Source organism: Lineus longissimus, chromosome 3 (assembly GCF_910592395.1).
Source record: "Lineus longissimus chromosome 3, tnLinLong1.2, whole genome shotgun sequence".
In the NCBI taxonomy this organism is placed as follows: domain Eukaryota; kingdom Metazoa; phylum Nemertea; class Pilidiophora; order Heteronemertea; family Lineidae; genus Lineus; species Lineus longissimus.
Genome location: NC_088310.1, coordinates 3,345,979 through 3,362,615, shown reverse-complemented (window position 1 = coordinate 3,362,615; position 16,637 = coordinate 3,345,979). Strand labels below are relative to the sequence as shown.

Genomic DNA, 16,637 nt, shown 5'->3' with positions numbered 1-16,637 from the left:
TAGAGGATATTTAAAAACATTGACTGGTATCAAAGGTGGGTATATTGTCAGACTAAGTAAATAAACCATCTTCTCAGCTTTGATGATGTTTTTAAGCCGAAAAATGCTCTCCCATTCCAAAGAAACAAGGGCCTTCTGAATGTAAGCCGAGTTATGATTCAGAATGGATCCAACCAAAATGTCACTCCATAATAGCATGTCATAGACATAGGTGTTAGCATATTTTTCACTGAAAGCCATTAGCCTGTTTGTTCCCGGTGAGAAAAAAAACGCTTTTCTACTACCTAAGTAGAAACTTCGAAAAAAACAACCTTCCAGAAAAATTTACATATGGAACAGGAGAGAACAAACATTCTGAAGTATTAATCCGCTTAGTCCTTTAACATCATTTGTAATTATTAGTAACAAATTTCTCATCTCACAACATGAAACTATTCGCGTCGATATTCGCCAAAGCATGCAAGATGTGAATTCTTTCCAATTCAAGATCAAACAGGGGAACGCATGGGTTTATAGATAGAGGCAATCTCTATGCTCTTAGAAGCAACTTTTCGTAAAGTACGCCTTTTGATCATTGGAATGCTGGGTTTTCTTAACGTTAGCTCATGCAAGAGTCGACGGTAGTCAAAAACTAACCTTTTTGCCTGTGACTGACATCTGGAGCTTCTGCCTCCGACAAGTGACTCGTCTGCTCGCGAGGCTACACTTTTCACCTCTAAATTGGCTTAACTCTCCAAATCTTCTAGAAGTACATTACACCCTGTGTTTGATTGGCTCCCAACTCTGACATTTTAAGGGATCGTCCACAAACACGAACGTGTTTCACGATGTCAACCACGTTAGGAAGGCGTAAAGGGTTTGTAAGGACTGCCTTTTCAGTTAAAACATTGGTAGATAGAGTTCCTCTTGGGCTAGGCAGTCCCATCAATGTTTTATGTGAGGACTCAGGGAGGGTGGAGGGGAGGGAGGCAAACGCAATACAATCATCGTGCATAGGTTGCGTGTACATTGCACACAATATGCACGAAATTGTTACGGGATGTCGAATGTGATAGAAACTGTAATAGGCACAAGCATGAATAAATAAACCAGTAATTATAAATGGTTTATTTATTCATGGAACAAGGAATCTCACTTTTCAAACCATTCAAATGACATGAGTTGGCTGGTGCCTCACAATAAAAAAAAAACATCTGAAAAATAATGATTTTGTGTTTATTGACACAATGGCTCCTTTCAAAGGGTAATCACCCATGTTTGTTTCTTTTTTGTGATAAGGTATTTAATAGAAGATTCGCTGTTTCATTATCTGGAGGAAATTAATGTTTTCCTAATTTCCCGAATGAAATGGGATATCAACATGATCCAGGCTTAATGACTTTGATACTGCTTCTTAATGCCTAAAGGATAAGGTTTTTTAAGGATTATTTTCTTGTTAAATCGAAACGTTTCTGGGTCTTTTAAGAAATTGAACAGATTCATAATTTTATCCTTATCTTAAACTCAAAAGTTCAGAACATCGTTGTACTATATACATGGAGGCATACCAAGAATCAGGAGAGAAAATGTGAGATATATTCGTGAAGGCCAAAGTGGCAAATTCCTTTCCAACAATGAACATCAAGGCTTCTAGACCTTTGAAATGTACCTTTCCATGGGTTACCACGAAGGGCACTCGAACTCACCCCCTCCCTCCTGTATTGTTGAAACATTGATTACCAGATGTCCCGAGAGGGTGCAAGCTACACCAATATCGGAGGCACTTCCCTGAATGGTTAATTTCTTAATATCTGCACTTTCTATCAGATATTCCTGATAGCAGGCTGATATTAACTATAAAACACCGCAGATGAACCTCTGACCTTTAAAATTTCCCCCTCAATGGTTTTGCAGGAGAGCATATGCAGGCTCACCCAATGTGGCTCACTCGCTGATGATCAGGCATTCAGAGAGGGTGCAAATTACAGCAATGTCAGAGTAACTTTCTGTCAGGATTATGTTGTTAATTTCAGAGACTGAAAACACCACAGATCAACCCTATGACCTATGGAATTTTCTTCTCAGTGGGTTTCTACGACAGCAATCGAAGGCCATGCAGGTGTCCAAAGAGGTGCAAATTACGGCAACGTCCAAGTCGATTTCTGTCGGGGGTATCAATGAGGGTCCTTGTCTTCTCCTTGGCTATTGTGAGGCGATTGTTCATGACACCAACACGATGGCGAAAAGTCAAGGGCTTTCTAAGATGACGACCGCCAAATGCCCAAGAAACTGAGGATGGATAGGAACAGGTCAATTGGTGATATGAATAAAGACTAGCAAATGCTTTTATCATATACCTTTACTCTAGGCCTTTCTGTACAAAGTTCAAGTAAAAGCATTTGCTAGTCTTCCTTCATATCGCCCAATGTCTGGAAGAAGGAAAGTGTTATGCAGCGGTCAGGGTGTGTTCTCAAATAACGATATATTGTGTCTTTAGCATAGAGACAGAGAAAAATAATCGTCAATAAGAGTTTAGTAAAGCAGCAGTCAGATTTCAAAACAAATTTGAATTCATCACGGACTTGAGAGTCTCACGTGTCTAATGAAAATGACAATCTATTTACACTTACTCGACGAAATAACTTAAAGTTTCCAATTGAAGAAGCATGCCAATCGCTTTCACAGCAAATCGAATTAAATCTACAGATTGTTGCATTTCAACTAAGTGCTCCTTTAACAAGTTTAAACCTGTTGTCATGTCCGTAAAAAAATCCTCGAAATGAGAGTAGAATTTCAAACGATTCAATATGAAACGAAAGCTTCATCAGCTTTTCATCAAAGATAGTAATTCTTTCACTGCAAATGAAATGACGCACCATAAACCAAAAATACAAATCAAATAAATAAAAAATGAAATAATGTTGTTTGGCGACCTTTCGTCACAGCTGCTAGAGTGCTCTTGTGGTCAGTACCCTACTTTATCACTCAGCTTCCCTGGTCAAATCCTCAGGGAAACTCTACCAGCTGACAGTGCTCACAGGCAGAGATTATTGATGATGATGATGCTCAAAGCGAGACTATGATCTTTTATGAACCAAATCTGATACTTATAGAATATGTCCGTCAAGGTCCAGCAGGCACTTTCTTGTCAAGGAGTCTCACTCCAGCGTTGGTGGTGTGTTTTCAGGGCACGAGTTGCCTCGGGAAGACTACGAATAGTAGCGGTATGGTACATGTAAGGCTAAATTCAGATGAACCCCAGTAAGAATCGATATAGCATTCCAAGCCTAATGTTACCAGCTTCTTGTACTTAGTGCCGCTTCTAATACCAATGTACATGTAAAATTTAGAAACAACCAATACCAAATTTGAACAGCCAAAGGCTTTCTTAGCCATTGAATGTCAGACTTAAGAACAATTTTGTCAAGTCATGTCTAGCCAAAACATGTGACGAGAATTTTTATTCCACACACATTTCACATAAGAATCACTTGTAATTAAAACATGGAAAGCCAGATATGATTAAACGTCAGATCAGAAGCAAAGTAGGCGTATTTTTATCGGACAGCAACATAATAAACATCAGTGACATCCTCAATGATATTTGTGTGCAAGTCCTTTCACTTTTTCAGAAAGAAAAGATAACAAGAAATTACGTCCTCAGATAGCACTCCAAATTCTCCTTTTTATTGGCTGCACCACTGGTGAAAATATTTCTCTTGCAAGTCAGAAGTCATAATCACTTATGTATGGGATGCAAACCCAGGCAGTATGCTGAAAGTTAAGTCCAAGCATTTGTTTAAACATAACAGAAATGTACAATCCATAGAAACAATGACAGAATATGTCTTTTAAGCAATTCTTACACGAATGGAAGATCAACTACATGTAGATTCGTTGTTATCAGATGCAAACCACGACAGTATGTATGTAAGTCCTGGCGTTACTTCGAAAGGAAATATGACATCCGCAACAGATATTCCAGATTTTTCTCGCACACCAACAAAGATTGCCACTTTTTTAAACGTCTTCACTTTTTATTGATCACAATGATATGCTCAGCTTCGGGCAAAATGAATTCTCGAGCAAGTCTATTATTGCTATCACTGGTGTGGGCTTTTGATTTCCAATGTGTATTGACAGGTCATGTGATTAAGTTGCTCGAGTTACACTGCGAGATTATGGCCAATCAGTAGTCAGTGACTGGCCATGTTTGATTGGTTAAGGTTAGTGGTAGACATTGAAAATCATTGGTTTTGTGTGGTCACTATACACTGTAGTCGCAAATTTGATCTATAAAAATATCTTATTCTTAATGTTCACATCCATATAAGAACTGACTGATCCATTCGAAGACTTTCCATGAAATAACTGTCTTTGGTGCTGATTGGTCTGACGTACAACAAGAGTAGTTCAACAATTCTCCACACGGTCGGTGATGCCTCGCTTTGCCTAGGAGATGGTTCGGCTAACAATTGTCTCGGCAAAAAGCTTTTGAAGATACTACTTCATTTCAGTTAACCCAGGGACTGACATTTTCTCCACTCCAGTTGGTGTAATTAACTTGGAATCATTTAGTACTAATTAGTTTTAACTCGCCTCTCCAGGAAATAAATCAACGGCATTGCATATGCATAGTGGCAGCTGGCCATTTGCAAACAACACCATTTCCAGTTGACACGTTAGAGGAGAAATTGTCAGTTTCGGTCCTTCTAAGTTACGAGTTAAGGTGTACCTTTTACTGTGGACCCACCGTTTTTACACACAGACTTACAACTGTGGCACAAACAGCAACCTATCAAAGGTTCATCAACCTGGGCAGTGAAAGTACTGTACACAACAGAACAAAACAAGTAGAACATACGGAGGAAGAGAACAAGAAGAGTAATTTTCAAGTTATTGAACAATGTTAGTAAAGATTGGAAGGTCAACAAGCTAAAGAAAAATAAATGGTGAAATAATTCACTCATGATATAATTGGCACACTTCTCAGTAATACATGTCATTCATTTTAGCCTCAACCTTGCGGATTTGTCGAGACAACACAACCCCCAGTTCAATTCCTTTAAAAACCAGGTCAAGGAAAGAAGTCCAGACACGAGGACATGGCCATGATTGAAAATAAATTTTCTCATCACACCCCATCCAACACAAAGATTACTAAGTAAGAAGTTACATCCACCGCAATGGTCTGCCACAAGTTAACTCCTCCGACCTTTCAATTGCCGACAATTTGATTAACCGCCTTGAATTTCAAAGTCTGGACTTGTACTCATTTCAATATATTTGTCCGCTGGGAAATGAATCTTGCAGGGGGCGGAGGACAATACTCTTCGATGTGACTGGATGACAAATTGATTGAAATGGCCGCGGGAGACTTAGGAGTCGAATGATCTCTAATTGAATAATGTTTAATTTGTGCACGTAAATGAAAACGTTTTCGAAGGAGGCTGCAAAATTATCAACACAGGCAAACTATATATACGTTAATATTCTTTGAAACATTTTTGATAACTTACACTACAGGGTTTATCGACACTGATGACAAAAGACAGAAGTAACAAGAAGCTAAAAAAGTATCTCTAAGACCCCAACTAGATGGTAGCGATCAATCCGACCCGAGGTATAGACAGACGCGCGTCTAAAAAAAATTGAACATCACGAAATGACAACCAATATAGGATCGGAATTAGCTAACATATCAAAGCCAGACGTCAGCCGATCAATCAGGAAGTGCCATCTTGTTCGTTGACCTGTTGCCAAGTTCATCTTTTCAGGACCGACAATATCAGCAGAAAGTTCTTGCGTTGACCATGTGCAATCTCTTCCCCAGAATATGCGGGCCGTATTCACTCATGAAAAGAAGCAATGAGATTTGATGGAATCCGTATGCGGTCTTAATTTCCCTTGTGTAAACAGAAACGGGATCTACTGGGAATCGAATGCGGGAACCAAGAGGGAACATGTGCTGATGCTTCCACTGCGCCACAGCCAAAGTTCCATAATCATCTCCCAGTAAACCTGGAACACAAAACACCCATCCTCATTCTGTGATTCTCGAGGTATTCGAAATAGTTCCTTCCGGCTCGGTGCTATAAATGACAACCGCTACGATAAACCTCCCTAGATCTGTGACAACCTTTGTTTCATACAAAGCTAAACACGAGAAAACATTGCTCGCCATGGCGACAAGTCGCTGCTCTTACCAGAACTCCTCAAAGAAACTCTGCACAAGGAATGAAATCTTGGAGAGGGTAGGATTGTAACCCACTATGACTTAACTAAATTTAATGATAAAATGTCAAAATCCATAACACTGACTAAGCCTTTGAACGACCAAGACAAGCCTTCGAAGATCGCAGACACTTACAGTCTCATACAAGGCGAAACATGAGAAAACATTTCTCACTATGGTGACAAAAGCTCCTAGGCCCTGGACCAAATCCAAGAGGGGCTTAGTTTCATGTGACAACATGTCGGGGGCAGAGTAAAAATGCTAATTTCATGATAAGAAAGGTGCTTACTTCAAATAATAAAAGTTCCTGCAAAACTAGTTGCTGCTTAACCAGATATATTGACATTAGTAACCAGAGAATCCCATCAACTGAGCTTATTGAAAAAACTTTAGTTGATGAATTGTATCCTAGGTGGCAGCACTGAATGATCAGCTTGTGGCCACCTAGGAGCCAGAAGGTGAATTAAAATGCAGTTTGTATGGGATATTCACATGATTAAGTCAGAATATCTGCTTAACTGGCAACTATTTTTGAGGGAACTTTTTATTATGCGATGATGCGACCTAACTCATCATGATAAAACCTTTTCACTCTTACCCCCCTTCCCAAATTTTTTCAGAAGACAGCTATTTGGATGTGGCCCACAGCCTACATGTGTAAGGACCAGGTATAGGTCAGTGTTTTAACTAAATTTGAGTTGAATATGTGTCACACTGGAGCTACACCTTAATTTAATGACACAAACATAGTTTTGGGGAATAAGTAAGGGAACACAAATAAAAATGATGTCAATAACGAATCTTGAACACAAAAGAACTACAGATAAATTGCTAAGAAATATTAGATCCGAGAATCAAACAAAACCGAACAAAACACAAAGAAAATTGCTATAGTGTACTTACCAACTGCTATGGCAATGAACCATCAACGATTTAATCCTCCTTCCTTATGACAGCACTTAGAGACGCTAGTGGAGTAAGGACTGTTCCATTAGGAGGGGATCACAAGGGCTGGCGACAATCGAGGGAGCTTGCTGTGTAACCAAAGGCACTGAAACAATGACAGTCAGCAAAGATCAGATGACATTGGAAATGGTTCCAATTCCATGACAGGGGTCGACGTTGATCTAATTTGTAAACAAACAGTTTACGAATTGTTGGCTTTTATACCAGTTAATAGGGAGAGAATGTTGTTAAGAATATTATAATTCAACTTCATTTCAAGAACAAAAAGATGAAATCTGTCAAGATATAGTTCGGACTGCTTAAAGAAAGATGTCAAGAACATGATATTTCGCATGTTAGCAGTTCACCGTGTTTATCATCACACAGTAAGAGGATGAGGGAGCTCACTTTAAAACCTACATGTAGGGCACTTCTGGCATGGGGGCTATAAAGAGGCCTAATGGTTTTAACACAGTATGTAGAAAGCGAGGCTTGGACTCGACTGCTAGCCTGTAGGCTAGCAGGCGAGAGACCCCTGGTTATCTACAGTTCAACTGTAAGGTTTCATGACAGACCAGAGTAAAAGTGTGAAGTTGGATGATAACCTATCATAGTTGATTTCAGACAATTAATTCCAAGTTAAACGTTTAACTTACCTGAATAGGAAAGTCTGCTGCACATCTGTGACCAGAGCTGTAATCAATCAATGCACCAGTTCACGCGGATCATCCAGCACCAGTTCATGCGGATCATCCAGCAGCAGTTCACATAGATCATCCAGCACCAGTTCATACGGATCATCCAGCACCAGCTCACATAGATCATCCAGCACCAGTTCATGCGGATCATCTTGCACCAGTTCACATAGATCATCTTGCACCAGTTCACATAGATCATCTTGCACCAGTTCATGCGGATCATCTTGCACCAGTTCACATAGATCATCCAGCACCAGTTCATACGGATCATCCAGCACCAGCTCACATAGATCATCCAGCACCAGTTCATGCGGATCATCTTGCACCAGTTCACATAGATCATCCAGCACCAGTTCATGCGGATCATCTTGCACCAGTTCACATAGATCATCCAGCACCAGTTCATGCGGATCATCTTGCACCAGTTCACATAGATCATCTTGCACCAGTTCACATAGATCATCTTGCACCAGTTCACATAGATCATCTTGCACCAGTTCACATAGATCATCTTGCACCAGTTCACATAGATCATCTTGCACCAGTTCACATAGATCATCTTGCACCAGTTCATGCGGATCATCTTGCACCAGTTCACATAGATCATCCAGCACCAGTTCATGCGGATCATCTTGCACCAGTTCACATAGATCATCTTGCACCAGTTCACATAGATCATCCAGCACCAGTTCATGCGGATCATCTTGCACCAGTTCACATAGATCATCCAGCACCAGTTCATGCGGATCATCTTGCACCAGTTCACATAGATCATCCAGCACCAGTTCATGCGGATCATCTTGCACCAGTTCACATAGATCATCTTGCACCAGTTCATGCGGATCATCCAGCACCAGTTCACATAGATCATCCAGCACCAGTTCATGCGGATCATCCAGCACCAGTTCATGCGGATCATCCAGCACCAGTTCATGCGGATCATCCAGCACCAGTTCACACGGATCATCCAGCACCAGTTCATGCGGATCATCCAGCACCAGTTCATGCGGATCATCTTGCACCAGTTCACATAGATCATCCAGCACCAGTTCATGTGGATCATCCAGCACCAGTTCACATAGATCATCTTGCACCAGTTCACATAGATCATCCAGCACCAGTTCATGCGGATCATCTTGCACCAGTTCACATAGATCATCTTGCACCAGTTCATGCGGATCATCCAGCACCAGTTCATGCGGATCATCCAGCACCAGTTCATGCGGATCATCCAGCACCAGTTCACACGGATCATCCAGCACCAGTTCATGCGGATCATCCAGCACCAGTTCATGCGGATCATCTTGCACCAGTTCACATAGATCATCCAGCACCAGTTCATGTGGATCATCCAGCACCAGTTCACATAGATCATCCAGCACCAGTTCATGCGGATCATCTTGCACCAGTTCACATAGATCATCCAGCACCAGTTCATGCGGATCATCTTGCACCAGTTCACATAGATCATCCAGCACCAGTTTATGCGGATCATCTTGCACCAGTTCACATAGATCATCCAGCACCAGTTCATGCGGATCATCTTGCACCAGTTCACAAAGATCACCCAGCACCAGTTCATTAGTATGATACCCTTCTTTTCCTGCTCCATTTGATGCACTACTTCATCTGAATCATCCTTGACCAGTTTATTAGTATAATATCCAAGTTCCTCAACTCCCTTCTATACAACAGTTCATATGGATCACCCTGATATTTTTATTTGCAATCATTTCTGTGCCCCTACAACTATGGATGTTTTCTTTCCATAACGAACTGCAAAGCTGGTGAAAGGGTTATTACAATAACAAGCCAATATCTCGGAGCAATTACCGATTAAACTGACAGACGTCCCTTGAGCAGACAGTCCTGCTTCTCCCCACCTGGCTTCTCCCAATTACCGTGTGGATAACTAGAAGGAGATCCAGTCACTGTTGTGATAAAGTTATAAGTTATATTATAACTTGGTTCGCCACAACTCTGGCCGTTTTGTTCCTTACAACGGAAAAACCTTAAGTTGGTTTAAGTAACAAGCCAATATTGGGAAAAGAATTATGCAAAAATCCAATGGACGTCCCATGAGCAGATCCCTCCACTTATCCCGGCCAGTGACCTGACCCAAGACAAGATCCAGCAGATCCATCCCCGACTATTGTGACAGGGGATCAATTCCCTATCAAAGGAAGTAATTGACTTCACCTGGTCTCGACACCATGGCCACCTGGGATACCAAATCATTAACGAGAAAGCAACTACACAGAATATCACGGAAGACTTCGCAGATCATCAAAGACATATTATGTTAATTGTAAAAATATTCTCATTTCCATAACTGTTACCTCCCTGTACCAAGACAGCCATTCAGACTGGAATCTTTAACAATGGTACAAGTGCAAGGTCAATGACATTTGCCCTCCCGTGGTACTAGTATTTAGATTCCTGTAGACAGCATATCAGTCAGTAAGACTTGCTTCAGTTTTTGATTGCATGGATTAGGAAAGACCTCCAGATTGTGTACCTGAGCATCTAAGATAAGGTACATATACCCCCAGTTCACACCCAACATCACACAATACTCTCATGTAATTAAACATTATTAACTGTTGGGCAATGGGGAGTGACCGACTTACATAAACAAATGAGATGAGAGGATATTGCCCATGTGTTCATCCCAGCAAGGACCTGAAAATAATAAATCTGGGTCTATGTCTGTCATTCCAGATTCCTAATGATAAATGAGGAGATGACACCCCGGCGCCAAACATGCTAGGATGATTGGAAGTCATCTGTGACCTGAACTAACCAATCATGCAATAGATCGACACTTCTCTATTTGCATGAAGGTGTATTGATACAGCCAGGCCTAAGAGTAAATGTAGCTATGTTGGAATATGTGATAAATTAGGGGACAGGAGACAATATCACTGGGGCAAACAGATAGGACGATTGATTCCCAGTCATCTGTGACTTAAAGCACACTGGTCATGCACCAGACTGACATTACAGGGTATATGATTTATTATGGGCAATGATCAGGCAGACACTACTGCTGTCTTGTCAGTCTGGGCAGCTATCCTGGACATGATGTATAAAACACAGGAGACAGTACCATTAGGCAAACATGAAATGTGGACTGATAGTCTGTCATTTATGACTTGAAGCAACTCGGTCATTCATCAGATTGATGTTACAGGGTACATGATTTACTAGGGTATGTCAGCATTACAGAACATTTCTTAGGAGAATATTCAGAATTTCATACAACACATACACTCACTAAAGCAACCACAGATACATTAATACAAAAACATCTCGCCAATTGTTCAGACAAACCTTCTCATCCTTGTTAAAAAAACAAAAATTTCATGCAAACTATCATCCAGACAAACCACCCTGTCATCGTTCACGAACAAACCAAAAAACTATCATATTTTCATGAAGATCCTTCCCTTTGTAAACACCTTTCCTTTCCACACAGCAAACCAGCAAAACAATCTGAAAGTAAAACTACAAAACAGATACATTAATGGATATTTCGTGAATACATGAAAAAAATATACTAGTCGCTCCCAGACACAACTTCTATTGACTTCCAAAGATTGCGACATTTCAAGGAAGTATTGAAAGTGCAAATAAAACCACTAATGATGTTTCTGCAAAAAATACTCTCGAGACAGACTGTAAAAGCATCAATATTTGTGTGCAATTGGAATTCAAAACATATGGGCGCATATCCCTAGAGGATTGCAATACATGTATGTTATCTATGGGTAGATTGATAACAAAGTTTTCTTGTGAGCCAGTGACTTGAAGATACATGTTTGCAATGTGGTATCAAGAGAATTTTCAACTCTTTTTGAGGCCCTGTGTAAAAACTACTGGACCAATTTCGTCAGAGCTTGGTTTTTCCAGGTTAGATGCTTCCAAATTAAGTGTCCTACTAAAAAAAGCTATAATGCATAGCCTATATTGCACTGCTTTTATCAACTATCTAGTTCAGCTGACCTTCTGGAAATAAAAGACTTAGAAGCGTTCTTACCTTTGGTAGAACATATGATTCCACAGGTCGGTACCTATAGCCACCTTGACTCTCTCCTTGACCAAGACCAGAGAGAAATTTACTGCTTACGATTTCAACCTGAAAGTAATGAAAAGTTTTCAAAGATATGCTGGGCTATTGCAAGAACAGCCCATTAGCCCATCAAAGCAGAGCTTGTCATGGTTTCCGGCCGTAGCTTTAAGAAACTAGGAGCCACGCAAGTATCCATTTATACTCCTGGGCGAGAGAAGCAATGCTGGGTTAGGTGTCTTGCTCAAAGACATAAATTTGTCCGCTCAAAACGCTTTACATTTGCCTTTTAGTGACAGAAGGCCCTTGAAAAAGGTCTTTGGACATGGACATTTCTTGGTCAAGCCCAAAAACTATCTTCTTCCTATTTGCATTGTAATCAGCAATCACTCTGCAGTTGCTCAGTACCCTTATGAGAACACAACTCCACATTTGTGGCTCTTATGACATCTAGGCTAAACTGGTTGAATTAGAAACTTGTGTATATAACTCTCCTACCTCTTGTGTGGTATCCCAAAGCTGTACAGTCAGATCTGAAGGATTAACAAGCAACTCCTCCAGGATACCCAGTCTGGTCAAGATGATAGGATGATGAACCTTATTTAAATGAACAACGAAAAGGGTTGAAATAAAAGATTACATGATCTGGCACTGCCAGTCTTTAAAAAATTGCTTGTTTTCCAAATTTTGTGCCATCAGACATCAGTAGAAACATTTAAGATCAATAAATTTCCAATGCATTTTCAAAAAAATTCCTACTCATGAAGACATTTTTTTCAAAATGGTACATCTTTATTGTGTTTTGCAATGAAACTCTTAATTTTTGCATCACCCTTGAAAATCCGTCAGGACACTTCTAACAACTATATGTAGGAAATCACTGGTAGATGCAGCCACAAGCCTACCTTGAGAAGAACGTGGTTTTTATACTGGTAAGAATGGCTATTATTTTCCTTTTCTTCTAACTGTACATTCTGAGCGAATATTTCATCCCGGTTAACTGAAATGAGGAGGAGCTTCCAAATGAAGCATGATACACACTGAACTGTTTCTTTTACATCTTCAAAAAGTCTTCAGCGAGAAAGATCTTGGCAGTAGTTTTCTCCTGTCATGCCTGCCACCTGTTGTCTGCACCATTGTATGATATATACATCATATTCTGACAAACCTGATGCGGGTTGTTCATCACCCACTTATACCACCCAACTGGGTATTATCAATTTTAAAGAAACTTGTTATTTATAACATAAGTACAGCATACCCTGCAGACCAACGTGCCAATGTTCGCACGCATACTCATCTACTCTATCTTCTATTGGATACGGGCAAGCTTGGTCACCAATTACAAACTTGATACTGATGCTGAAAAGAAATAACATGTCAGAAATCACAGCATAGTACAACAAAAATTGCATCAATAAATGCTGCTCGAGTTATCTGTGACAAAGTCGTTCATTTGTCTGATGATTTCAAGTCATGTAGTGCAGATATGAATTAAAGTCTTTATCATTTTACTTTCCTGCAATACACATTCCTGGTGCTCACAAGGATAACCATTGCAAATGACGTGCCCTGATGCATTCTATCATATCCATCAGTTATGCATACCTGTGGCTAAGTTTGGTTGTACTCTTCACATGTTTGATCATTGTTTCTCTTAGCATCTGTCTCTGTTCAAAGTTCCCTCGGGCGGACAGCACACCAATCACAAGATCTCGAGGTTTGAATTCTGCAAAAGATCACCAGCTGAAATCTATTGTTGTAATTTCGGGCGTATATGAATACTAGCCACTTGGCGTCGCGCTACTTAGCAGGTAATCCGACAGGTGGCGCTGCGTCAGGTGATGATGCCGATGGCGGAAGTTAGGTTGTTTACAGCGATGTAGCTGGTCTCTTCAGGCAATTCAGTTATTCTCTGGACAGGTATATTTTAGGTCTTTCTCTCTTACAGGCCCAGCACTATGATTCTCTCACTTTATAGGCAGGTATGCGGGAAGGCAACACACAAGGGAAAGAGCAAGAACAGCAGAGAATAACATAAAGATAACTTTGTTTTCAGGCCATCAGATCATGGCTGGGGCATACATGATGATACACCATACAGATACACTGTATGATGTATCATCACTATACACTATACACTGTACACTATACATTATATACACTATATACACTATATACAGTAGGTCAGAAATGTCAGAATTTGATGGCTTCAAGCAGACATTTGCCAAAATATTTACCTCGTTCAAGTTGAAGTCGGATATATGGGTATAGTATAGGAACAAATAAAGCCACCAAAAACGCTAGCAGAGCTGCAAAAACGGCACAAGGATGCATTTTATGGAGTGGGCGGAAAAAAGCACATGGCCTTGTTTACAACGTTTTCCAGGAGTTGTTGATGTCGTTACGCACGAACGTCTCAATTCCGTCTTCACCGTTTGTGCATTTGTCTTCAAATGGTCACACAGTTGTGTTGTTCTCTTGTCATTTGACAATATCTGCACAAAAGCAAACTCCATGCAATTCAAATAAGTGTTCAAAAGATATGTCTGGAAGAAAATTTATGTGTTTTACAGGAGGTGTGGAGTGGTGCAGTCTCTGACTAGCGGTCATGAGGCCTGGTCCCTGGTTCAAACCCCACTAAACTGAAGCACGAGACTGAGTCACGTCTTTGCCTCAGCTTACTCCACCCAGGTGTAATATGTAAAGAGCAAGCTCTGGTGAACTCACACAACTGTTTGACATGGGGGAGCCCCCCAAACCCCCGTCCTTCTGACATATTTACCCAGTACATTGGGGGATGAGTCCCCCAAACCCCCTCCCCCGTTCTCTGAAAGTGACAGGTTTTAGTCAGTAAATTGGGGGGAAGGCCCCCCCCCCCCCCCCCCCCCCCCCCCCCATTGAACTCTAAAAATAGAATTCCTTGGAGACGCTGAACAATAAGGCCCCATAAAGAAATAGTCCCCGCCCCAATAGCTGTCTCATATCTGCTGACAGAAGCAGCTGTTTGTGGTGAAATAATAATTGAATGTATGTCATGAAACCCAGGAGCTTTTTCTCATTTCTGAAACAGTTGCATGGTTGGAATGAATTTCCAAATCAGTCCGTCAAATCTCTATGCAATGAAAATTGAAATGTCACAACTGTCTCCACCGACGTTGTCCTGTATGTCCAAAGTCGCGTTAGGGAGTTTTTTTTCCAAATGTACGTGATGATGACGTGCCCCATTAACAGGACGTAACATCTATTTTAAAATGCGTTTCCAAAATGAATGCATGAGGACAACCCATTTGTGTCGTATATCACTGGAAACGCCCGATTCCCCTGATTAAATCGGGTATTTTATTTCTTTAAATAAATCATTATGGAGTCATCTAGTGAGGTGGTAGAATGGAAAAGAGAAAATACTTTATATGAATGGGTGATTTTGATCAAAGAGTGGAGGCCATTTTTTGCGTGTTATATGTATATGTGTTATGCACTATCAGTTCGAGCGATAGCGCTGCGCTTTCTACGGATCGGTAACTAGCGCGGGCATCGATAGATAGCGCAAGCATCGATCGATGGCGCGAGCCTTCTCCAGGCATAGGCCCCTGAATGCTAATTAGCGGGATTATCGGGCTAAACAATGGGATAACAATCATGTTACGTCACGTAGACTCGTTTGAAAATACCACCAAAGCTTCCGCGAAGTTATGTCACTTGTTGTTCGACTCCTGTTCATCCGACCGTGACCTAAGTATATGACCAATCAGCTTTAAATCGTGAGCATTTTCGTGTATGTGTCAATGAATTTGATTGAAAATCACAATTTGAATAGATGAGTGGTTTGGTAACCTCTCTGACGTAACCTACTCAATACGAGCCGTTGAATTTGGCTGTGCTCCTGGTATGACACACCGGTTTTGGGAACACAAGCGTTCAGTTGTGTCGACGCCAAGTCGAAGCACTGGTTCAATATTGGTGAGTTCAGCCTAATTTCTCCACAACTTTTTCTCCCCAAATTTTGCGACTATTGTCTGATACAATGTACAATCTTATCTTATCTTTTCATTTTCATTTCTTGCAGACGCCAGACACGTTGTCCTGTCTAGCACACCCAATGCTGCCCAACCGGTTTATCACAAGATACGACGTATTCACCACGTGGTGAGTTATTTTTCTCTATCGAAACTTCCTTTATCGCACATACATGTGTTCTTTTGAAACTTCTCATCTCTGCAGCAGTGGCGGATCCAGAAATTTGGGAAAGAAGCGGGGGTGGGGGGGGGGGGCGCTGCCCCACCAATGAGAACTCATGATAGAGCCGAAGGTGCAATCCTGAAAATGAGGGGGAGGGTTCTTGAGGAGAGGTGCCCTAAAATATCAAAGAGGGATTACTCATGCGGGACCCCTAAATCCGCCACTGCTGTTCTGAATAATTCCACACTCGGCTCAGCTGACCTTTGAAAGGAGGACACTGTTAGCCCATACCCTATCTATGGTACTACTCGTTCTGGCAGCAAGAAAATGAGACGATCGGTCATGTCTGCCATGTTTTATGACGTCACACGCCACGTGCTTGGTGCAATGTGTCACGTGCTCATAACACATTCCATCTCTGAACCAATCAGCCCTTGATACTGTGACATGTGATATGTATGATGAGGACCTTGACCGGATCAGAAAGATAAGGCATACAATCGAAGTAGTTCAGAGACATTTACATGAA

General features: G+C 41.0%; 1 protein-coding gene and 1 long non-coding RNA gene across 2 annotated transcripts in view; both read right to left on the bottom strand.

The window, feature by feature from the left end:
- Window positions 1-14,304, bottom strand: part of LOC135485400 (UDP-GalNAc:beta-1,3-N-acetylgalactosaminyltransferase 2-like) — a 137,207-nt gene extending 122,903 nt beyond the window's left edge. The window contains exons 1-6 of the mRNA XM_064767387.1: window positions 14,167-14,304; window positions 13,535-13,655; window positions 13,188-13,288; window positions 12,832-12,926; window positions 12,425-12,523; window positions 11,897-11,995 (exon numbers count right to left, since the gene is read on the bottom strand). Of these exons, the coding sequence (XP_064623457.1) occupies window positions 11,897-11,995; window positions 12,425-12,523; window positions 12,832-12,926; window positions 13,188-13,288; window positions 13,535-13,655; window positions 14,167-14,263 (612 nt within the window). The 5' untranslated portion in view covers window positions 14,264-14,304. The remainder of the gene's footprint in view (window positions 1-11,896; window positions 11,996-12,424; window positions 12,524-12,831; window positions 12,927-13,187; window positions 13,289-13,534; window positions 13,656-14,166) is intronic.
- Window positions 5,050-7,952, bottom strand: LOC135485402 (uncharacterized). The gene is made up of 3 exons (XR_010446563.1): window positions 7,816-7,952; window positions 7,118-7,265; window positions 5,050-6,000 (listed from the first exon to the last, which is right to left on the bottom strand). It is a non-coding gene; the product is annotated as an uncharacterized LOC135485402 (long non-coding RNA).
- Window positions 14,305-16,637: the final 2,333 nt, after the last annotated feature.